Source organism: Entelurus aequoreus, linkage group LG15 (genome assembly GCF_033978785.1).
Source record: "Entelurus aequoreus isolate RoL-2023_Sb linkage group LG15, RoL_Eaeq_v1.1, whole genome shotgun sequence".
Taxonomy (NCBI): Eukaryota; Metazoa; Chordata; class Actinopteri; order Syngnathiformes; family Syngnathidae; genus Entelurus; species Entelurus aequoreus.
The window spans coordinates 56,810,592-56,820,591 of NC_084745.1; the positions used below are offsets into that span (position 1 = coordinate 56,810,592).

The 10,000-nt window shown below is 28.5% G+C and overlaps 1 protein-coding gene across 7 annotated transcripts in view; it reads left to right on the forward strand.

Annotated features, from left to right (window-relative positions):
- The window catches only part of LOC133630287 (rho GTPase-activating protein 12-like), a 119,916-nt gene that overhangs the window by 84,185 nt on the left and 25,731 nt on the right, over positions 1–10,000 (forward strand). For 4 of the 7 annotated variants that reach the window (XM_062021806.1, XM_062021810.1, XM_062021812.1 and 1 more), the window contains 3 exons: positions 2,244–2,305; positions 2,382–2,463; positions 9,922–10,000. The exon at positions 9,922–10,000 is cut by the window's right edge and continues 23 nt beyond it. In XM_062021806.1, the coding sequence (XP_061877790.1) occupies positions 2,244–2,305; positions 2,382–2,463; positions 9,922–10,000 (223 nt within the window). Of the gene's footprint in view, positions 1–2,243; positions 2,306–2,381; positions 2,464–9,918 lie in introns of all 7 variants that reach the window. The other 3 variants (XM_062021805.1, XM_062021808.1, XM_062021807.1) reach the window with 1 other exon arrangement.

Sequence of the window (10,000 nt, forward strand, 5' to 3'; positions counted from 1 at the left end):
ATTAAGCAATGTTAAAAATGAAGATAACATGAATAAAAACTATATTGTATGATAGTATACATTTAAGTAAACTGTAATAAAAGTATTCCGTTTATTAAGAAAATATATAATATTCTCTATTTTATCAATAATTATTAATATTGTGAAATTATATTTTATTAATATATATTATATTTATATACATATAGATTAAATTGTTGTATATTGTTATTTTGAATATATGTATATTGCTAAAATAATTTTAAAATGTATGTCATTTTTTGTTTTTGTATTTCTGTGTTCAGACTTGCCCTGTTGAATGTTGTGTGGGAAATGTGACTTTTTTTACCTGCTTGTAAACTTCTTTTTACCTACTTCTTACCTTATTTTTTGTTTACTTTTTACTTTATTTTTACCAACTTCTTACCTCCTTTTCACCTTTTATGATACCTTATTTTTACCTTATTTTTTGTCTTTAAAAAAAAAAGTAAACCTTCATTTTTATCTGTTTCACCTCCTTTTTCCTTTTTTTTCTTTTTACTCTATTTTTACTTTTTTTAACCTTATTTTTACCTACTTTTGACTTTCTTTTGACCTTTTTACCTTATATCCTACCCACGTTTTACCTTATTTCCTTACCTAATTCTCACTGTCTTTTACCTACTTTTTACCTTATTTTTTATCTACATTTTGCTTTCTTTTGACATTTCTTTTTATGTACTTCTTACCTTCTTTTTACCTTATGACCTTCTCTTTACCTTCTTTTTAACAACTACTTCACTTTTTTTTTTTACTTTTTTTGTATGTACTTTTTACTCTCTTTAGACCTTCTCTTTACTTTCTTTTTACCTACTTCTAACATTCTTTTTACCTTATTTTTTTTACCAACGTTTGACCTTTTTTAACCTAGTTTTTGCACTTTTACGTACTTCTTACCTCCTTTTTACCTTATATTATACCTTCTTTTTACCTACTTTTTATTTTTTTAACCTTAATTTTATTATTATTTCACCTACTTGTGTCTTCTTTCTTTTTACCCTATTTTTATTTCCTTTTTACCTTGTTTTAGCTTATTTTTGCCTACTTTCTTTTGACCTTTTTACCTTATTTTTTTACCCACGTTTTTTTAACCTACTTCTTACCTTTTTTTAACATTATTTTTTATCTACATTTTACTTTCATTTGACCTTATTTTTACTTACATTTTACCTTATTTTTCATCCACTATTTACATACTTTTGACCATTTATTACTTTATATTTTACCTACCTTTTACCTTTTTTGCCTAGTTTTTACCTGTTGTTTGTCTCCTTTTTACCTTTTTTATACTTTCTTTTTACCTACTTTAAATTTTTTTAACATTCATTTTCTTCTATTATTTCAACTACTTGTGTCTTCTTTCTTTATACCCTATTTATATTTCCTTTTTTTACCTTGTTTTAGCTTATTTTTGCCTACTTTCCTTTGACTTTTCTACCTTTTTTTTAACCCACGTTTTATCTTATTTCCTTACCGAATTCTCATTGTTTTTTCACCTACTTCTTACCATTTTTTACCTTGTTTTTTACCTACTTTTTACTTTCATTTGACCTTATTTTTACTTACATTTTACCTTATTTTTCATCCACTATTTACATACTTTTGATCATTCATTACTTTATATTTTACCTACCTTTTACCTATTTTTTGCATAGTTTTTACAAGTTTTTTACCTCCTTTTTACCTTTTTTATACTTTCTTTTTACCTACCTATTACTTTTTAAATCTTCTTTTTACCTATTGTTTCACCTAATTTTTACTTTCTTTGACTCTCTTTCTACCTTATTTTTATGTAATGTTTTACCTTTTTTTTTTAACCTTATTTTGTATCCACTGTTCACTTTCTTCATACCTACTTTTGAACTTCTTTTTTACCTACATTTTACCCTTTTTTAACCTACTTTTCACTTATTGTTTACCTACTGCTTACCTTCTTTTTGATCTTATTTTGTTACCCAGTTTTCACTTTCTTTTTACTGTATTTCTTTGACCTTATTTGTATACCTACTTTTTGACTTGATTGATTCTGGAGCAGATAGTTTCCAAAGAGGAACAAATGTCTCCCTCTGCTGGTGACAGTTGTACATGACACGTGTTCGTGTGTCAAATGTCTCCCTCTGCTGGTGACAGGTGTACATGACACGTGTTCGTGTGTCAAATGTCTCCCTCTGCTGGTGACAGGTGTACATGACACCTAGCAGCTTCTAACGTGTGTTCCTCCACAGCCGTCAGAGAAGTGCGGCGTCCTGAACGTCACCAAAGTGACGGAGCACGGCAAGAAAGTCAGGTGGGAAGCAGGAAGTGATTCTGCCCAGGTGTTCTCCAAGTGCTGCTGCTCAGGTGTTCTTCTCGTGTTCCCGCAGGAAGAACTGGGCGTCTTCATGGACGGTCTTGCAGGGCTCCTCCCTCCTCTTCGCCAAAGGTCAAGGGGGCAGCACCAGCTGGGTAGGCTTTTTTAGCGGAGCTCTCTTCCCGTGCTTAGTCGTCCTCTGCTCATTGCTTTGTCCTCTCATCCTTCCCCAAGTCGTACGACCGCAACAACTCCATTCCTGAGCTGCTCCTCTCTCTTCTTAGCAGCTGGAAGCATTCGCTCAAGCCTCGTGTTGCCGTCCGTAAACCCTGGCAGACGAGTGTTGTACGTCCGCCTCCGCGTCTTTCTACTAACCTCGGACTGTCTCCTCCGATCTGTGACTAGTAGCCACTTAACGCATGCATTACTTCCACTTGCAATAACTTGCTCTTGTTTACCAGCGACAAAGTCAAGCTAACAAGCTAACAGTGTTGCCCACTGGGAAACTCCGCCCCCTTAATGACGTCATTGAAGCCTTCAATGGATCAATAATTCATAACATGTTTTTTTTAGCAATGATAGTAAAAAAAAAAATCCCACTGAAATTTTCAGGGATTCAAAATGGTCCCACTCATAAAAGTGATTTTTTTAAAAGTCACTTTTAACGCTTAAATATCCATCAATTTCAGATGAAATCGTCGATTATTAGTTGTTGGTTTTTTTTAAGTTTTCAATCAGTTTTTTTGCCATTTTTGTTATAAAAATTGTTGTTTTTTTATGGCAAACACACAAAATATGCAATATTTTCCACAAAAAATATTCCAAAGTGGAATATTTGGTGTGAAGTAATTGGAGCCTTAAATATGTCAATAATTCATAGCAAAATTGATTTTGATTCAATATTCTATTTTTTTTTAGCAATGATAGTAAAAAAAAAAATCCAAATAAAATTCTTATAGTTCCAAAATGGTCCCACTCATAAAAGTGATTAAAATAAGTCACTTTCAACACTTAAATATCCATCAACTTCAGATCAAATCGTCAATTATTAGGGTTTTTTTTTGTTTTTTTTTAATGTTTTCAATTGTTTTTTTTGCCATTTTTTGTTATAGACATTTTATTTTTATTTTTATGGCAAACACACAAAATATGCAATATTTTCCACAAAAAATATTTCAAAGTGTAATATTTGATGTGAAGTAATTGGAGCCTTAAATATGTCAATAATTCATAACAACATTGATTTTGATTCAATATTATATTTTTTTTTTAGCAATGATAGTAAAACAAAATCCCACAAAAGTGATCCAGGAACCAAAAAGGTCCCACTCATAAAAGTGCTAACAAATAAGTCACTTTCAACACTTAAATATCCATCAACTTCAAATCAAGTTTTACATTTTTTTTTTTAAATTCAATCTGTTTTTTGCCATTTTTGTCATATAAATTGTTGTTGTTTTTTATGGCAAACACACAAAATATGCTATATTTTCCACAAAAAATATTCCAAAGTGGAATATTTGATGTGAAGTAAATAATTCATAACAAAATTGATTTTGATTCAATATTCTATTTTTTTTTTAGCAATGATAGTAAAAAAAAATCACACTAAAATTCTTAGGGATCCAAAAGAGTCCCACTCATAAAAGTGATTAAAATAAGTCACTTTCAACACTTAAATATCCATCAACTTCAGATCAAATTGTCGATTATTAGGGTATTTTTTTATTTTTTATTATGTTTTCAATCGTTTTTTTTGTCATTTTTTGTTATAGACATTTTTTTTATTTTTTTTTTATGGCAAACACACAAAATATGCAATATTTTCCACAAAAAATATTTCAAAGTGTAATATTTGATGTGAAGTAATTGGAGCCTTAAATATGTCAATAATTCATAACAACATTGATTTTGATTCAATATTATATTTTTTTTTAGCAATGATAGTAAAAAAAAATCCCACAAAAATGATCCAGGATCCAAATGGTCCAACTCACAAAAGTGCTCACAAATAAGTCCCTTTCAACACTTAAATATCCATTAATTTCAGATCAAGTTTTACTTATTTTTTTATTAAATTCTATCTGTTTTTTGCCATTTTTGTCATATGAATTGTTGTTGTTTTTTATGGCAAACACACAAAATATGCAATATTTTCCACAAAAAATATTCCAAAGTGGAATATTTGATGTGAAGTAATTGGAGCCTTAAATATGTCAATAATTCATAGCAAAATTGATTTTGATTCAATATTATATTTTTTTTTAGCAATGATAGTATAAAAAAAAAATCCAAATAAAATTCTTATAGATCCAAAATGGTCCCACTCATAAAAGTGATTAAAATAAGTCACTTTCAACACTTAAATATCCATCAACTTCAGATCAAATCGTCAATTATTAGGGTTTTTTTTGTTGTTTTTTAATGTTTTCAATTGGTTTTTTTGCCATTTTTTGTTATAGACATTTTATTTTTATTTTTATGGCAAACACACAAAATATGCAATATTTTCCACAAAAAATATTTCAAAGTGTAATATTTGATGTGAAGTAATTGGAGCCTTAAATATGTCAATAATTCATAACAACATTGATTTTGATTCAATATTATATTTTTTTTTTAGCAATGATAGTAAAAAAAAATTCCACAAAAATGATCCGGGATCCAAAAAGGTCCCACTCATGAAAGTGCTCACAAATAAGTCACTTTCAATACTTAAATATCCATTAATTTCAGATCAAGTTTTAAATTTTTTTAAATTAAATTCAATCTGTTTTTTGCCATTTTTGTCATATAAATTGTTGTTGTTTTTTATGGCAAACACACAAAATATGCAATATTTTCCACAAAAAATATTACAAAGTGTAATATTTGATGTGAAGTAATTGGAGCCTTAAATATGTCAATAATTCATAACAACATTGATTTTGATTCAATACTATATTTTTTTTTTAGCATTGATAGTAAAAAAAAAAAATCACACTAAAATTCTTAGGGATCCAAAAGACTCCCACTCATAAAAGTGATTAAAATAAGTCACTTTCAACACTTACATATCCATCAACTTCAGATCAAATCGTCGATTATTAGTTTGTTGTTGGTTTTTTTAAATGTTTTAATCGGGTTTTTTCCCATATTTTGTTATAGAAATTGTTGTTTTTTATGGCAAACACAAAATATGCAATATTTTCCACAAAAAATATTTCAAAGTGTAATATTTGATGTGAAGTAATTGGAGCCTTAAATATGTCAATAATTCATAACAACATTGATTTTGATTCAATATTATATTTTTTTTTTAGCAATGATAGTAAAAAAAAATCCCACAAAAATGATCCAGGATCCAAAATGGTCCAACTCACAAAAGTGCTCACAAATAAGTCCCTTTCAACACTTAAATATCCATTAATTTCAGATCAAGTTTTACTTATTTTTTTATTAAATTCTATCTGTTTTTTGCCATTTTTGTCATATGAATTGTTGTTGTTTTTTATGGCAAACACACAAAATATGCAATATTTTCCACAAAAAATATTCCAAAGTGGAATATTTGATGTGAAGTAATTGGAGCCTTAAATATGTCAATAATTCATAGCAAAATTGATTTTGATTCAATATTATATTTTTTTTTAGCAATGATAGTATAAAAAAAAAATCCAAATAAAATTCTTATAGATCCAAAATGGTCCCACTCATAAAAGTGATTAAAATAAGTCACTTTCAACACTTAAATATCCATCAACTTCAGATCAAATCGTCAATTATTAGGGTTTTTTTTGTTGTTTTTTAATGTTTTCAATTGGTTTTTTTGCCATTTTTTGTTATAGACATTTTATTTTTATTTTTATGGCAAACACACAAAATATGCAATATTTTCCACAAAAAATATTTCAAAGTGTAATATTTGATGTGAAGTAATTGGAGCCTTAAATATGTCAATAATTCATAACAACATTGATTTTGATTCAATATTATATTTTTTTTTTAGCAATGATAGTAAAAAAAAATCCCACAAAAATGATCCGGGATCCAAAAAGGTCCCACTCATGAAAGTGCTCACAAATAAGTCACTTTCAATACTTAAATATCCATTAATTTCAGATCAAGTTTTAAATTTTTTTAAATTAAATTCAATCTGTTTTTTGCCATTTTTGTCATATAAATTGTTGTTGTTTTTTATGGCAAACACACAAAATATGCAATATTTTCCACAAAAAATATTACAAAGTGTAATATTTGATGTGAAGTAATTGGAGCCTTAAATATGTCAATAATTCATAACAACATTGATTTTGATTCAATACTATATTTTTTTTTTAGCATTGATAGTAAAAAAAAAAAATCACACTAAAATTCTTAGGGATCCAAAAGACTCCCACTCATAAAAGTGATTAAAATAAGTCACTTTCAACACTTACATATCCATCAACTTCAGATCAAATCGTCGATTATTAGTTTGTTGTTGGTTTTTTTAAATGTTTTAATCGGGTTTTTTCCCATATTTTGTTATAGAAATTGTTGTTTTTTATGGCAAACACAAAATATGCAATATTTTCCACAAAAAATATTTCAAAGTGTAATATTTGATGTGAAGTAATTGGAGCCTTAAATATGTCAATAATTCATAACAACATTGATTTTGATTCAATATTATATTTTTTTTTTAGCAATGATAGTAAAAAAAAATCCCACAAAAATGATCCAGGATCCAAAATGGTCCAACTCACAAAAGTGCTCACAAATAAGTCCCTTTCAACACTTAAATATCCATTAATTTCAGATCAAGTTTTACTTATTTTTTTATTAAATTCTATCTGTTTTTTGCCATTTTTGTCATATGAATTGTTGTTGTTTTTTATGGCAAACACACAAAATATGCAATATTTTCCACAAAAAATATTCCAAAGTGGAATATTTGATGTGAAGTAATTGGAGCCTTAAATATGTCAATAATTCATAGCAAAATTGATTTTGATTCAATATTATATTTTTTTTTAGCAATGATAGTATAAAAAAAAAATCCAAATAAAATTCTTATAGATCCAAAATGGTCCCACTCATAAAAGTGATTAAAATAAGTCACTTTCAACACTTAAATATCCATCAACTTCAGATCAAATCGTCAATTATTAGGGTTTTTTTTGTTGTTTTTTAATGTTTTCAATTGGTTTTTTTGCCATTTTTTGTTATAGACATTTTATTTTTATTTTTATGGCAAACACACAAAATATGCAATATTTTCCACAAAAAATATTTCAAAGTGTAATATTTGATGTGAAGTAATTGGAGCCTTAAATATGTCAATAATTCATAACAACATTGATTTTGATTCAATATTATATTTTTTTTTTAGCAATGATAGTAAAAAAAAATCCCACAAAAATGATCCGGGATCCAAAAAGGTCCCACTCATGAAAGTGCTCACAAATAAGTCACTTTCAATACTTAAATATCCATTAATTTCAGATCAAGTTTTAAATTTTTTTAAATTAAATTCAATCTGTTTTTTGCCATTTTTGTCATATAAATTGTTGTTGTTTTTTATGGCAAACACACAAAATATGCAATATTTTCCACAAAAAATATTACAAAGTGTAATATTTGATGTGAAGTAATTGGAGCCTTAAATATGTCAATAATTCATAACAACATTGATTTTGATTCAATACTATATTTTTTTTTTAGCATTGATAGTAAAAAAAAAAAATCACACTAAAATTCTTAGGGATCCAAAAGACTCCCACTCATAAAAGTGATTAAAATAAGTCACTTTCAACACTTACATATCCATCAACTTCAGATCAAATCGTCGATTATTAGTTTGTTGTTGGTTTTTTTAAATGTTTTAATCGGGTTTTTTCCCATATTTTGTTATAGAAATTGTTGTTTTTTATGGCAAACACAAAATATGCAATATTTTCCACAAAAAATATTTCAAAGTGTAATATTTGATGTGAAGTAATTGGAGCCTTAAATATGTCAATAATTCATAACAACATTGATTTTGATTCAATATTATATTTTTTTTTAGCAATGATAGTAAAAAAAAATCCCACAAAAATGATCCAGGATCCAAAATGGTCCAACTCATAAAAGTGCTAACAAATAAGTCACTTTCAACACTTAAATATCCATCAACTTCAGATCAAGTTTTACTTTTTTTTTTAAAAAATTAAATCTGTTTTTTGCCATTTTTGTCATATAAATTGTTGTTGTTTTTTATGGCAAACACACAAAATATGCTATATTTTCCACAAAAAATATTCCAAAGTGGAATATTTGATGTGAAGTAAATAATTCATAACAAAATTGATTTTGATTCAATATTCTATTTTTTTTTTAGCAATGATAGTAAAAAAAAAATCACACTAAAATTCTTAGGGATCCAAAAGAGTCCCACTCATAAAAGTGATTAAAATAAGTCACTTTCAACACTTAAATATCCATCAACTTCAGATCAAATTGTCGATTATTAGGTTTTTTGTTTTTTTTTAATTATGTTTTTAATCGTTTTTTTTGCCATTTTTTGTTATAGAATTTTTTTCATTTTTTTTATGGTAAACACAAAATATGCAATATTTTCCACAAAATATATTTCAAAGTGGAATATTTGATGTGAAGTAATTGGCATCAGAACATGCAAAAATAACATGAAGTAAAAAAAATATTTTCCGTGAAATTGCAACATAAAAGAAAGGCTTTAAAACAAATGTTTTAGCTCGATGCTAATTGACATTGGAAATGCCATATACATGCTACTGAATAGCATTAGCGATTGTACATGGCGGATCAGGTCAGCATTGCAAATGAAAATAAGTTCTTAGCCTGGATAAATAAATGTATAAATACAGGAAGTAAATGTTTATATACCACATTACCCAGAAGGCTTAGCACTGTAGACGGGAACAGGAAGTAGGTCTGACAAATGTGTGGTTTCATCAATAAATAGTTCATATTTCGTCACATTTTTGTCGTTCCTGCTTTGTCCGCACAAGAAACAAAACATTTTTTGATTAGTCAGTCGACGTTTGAGCGGCAAGTTTAATTGGTGCGATCGAGACATCTGGCAACCCCCTGGCTTTGACTGTGGTGTGTTCAAAGTCAGCCCAGCGAAGTAGGGAATCACAACGCCTGCCGTGAAATCCTCAGTGACACAAAAAGCATGTAAACGCTTCACAACACGTGCAGCGGGACCTCCATTTACAAACTTAATTGGTTCTCAAACAGGTTCGTAATAGAAAAATTTGTATAGTGAAGCAAATTTCGAATAATCGGTTCCAACCTCGACAAAAGTCATATTTTAGTGAAGGTTTGTGCACTTCAAAACAATTTAAAGTGCTACACAGTACTGTACATCAAATAAACATAACAAAACAACAACAACAACAAGCTCAAGTGCCTTCGGTGCCCTCACAAACAATCAGAAATCACCTAAATCCTTAACTTTAACAACCATGTTGCTACAATAATAGATTTAAATATAAAAAAAGTCAAATCCACTACAACAAAAGTCCCAGGGGGGGTTGGTAAATGGAGGTGGCGTTGTATGTGGCTGGTGTGATGTCATCACCGTGCGACGCGAGCACTCATTCCGCGACGCTGCGTTTCAGAAGTTTGGCAGCAACCAATCCAAGCCGGAGTTCACGGTGGACCTGCGCGGTGGTTCAGTGGACTGGGCCTCCAAGGACAAGT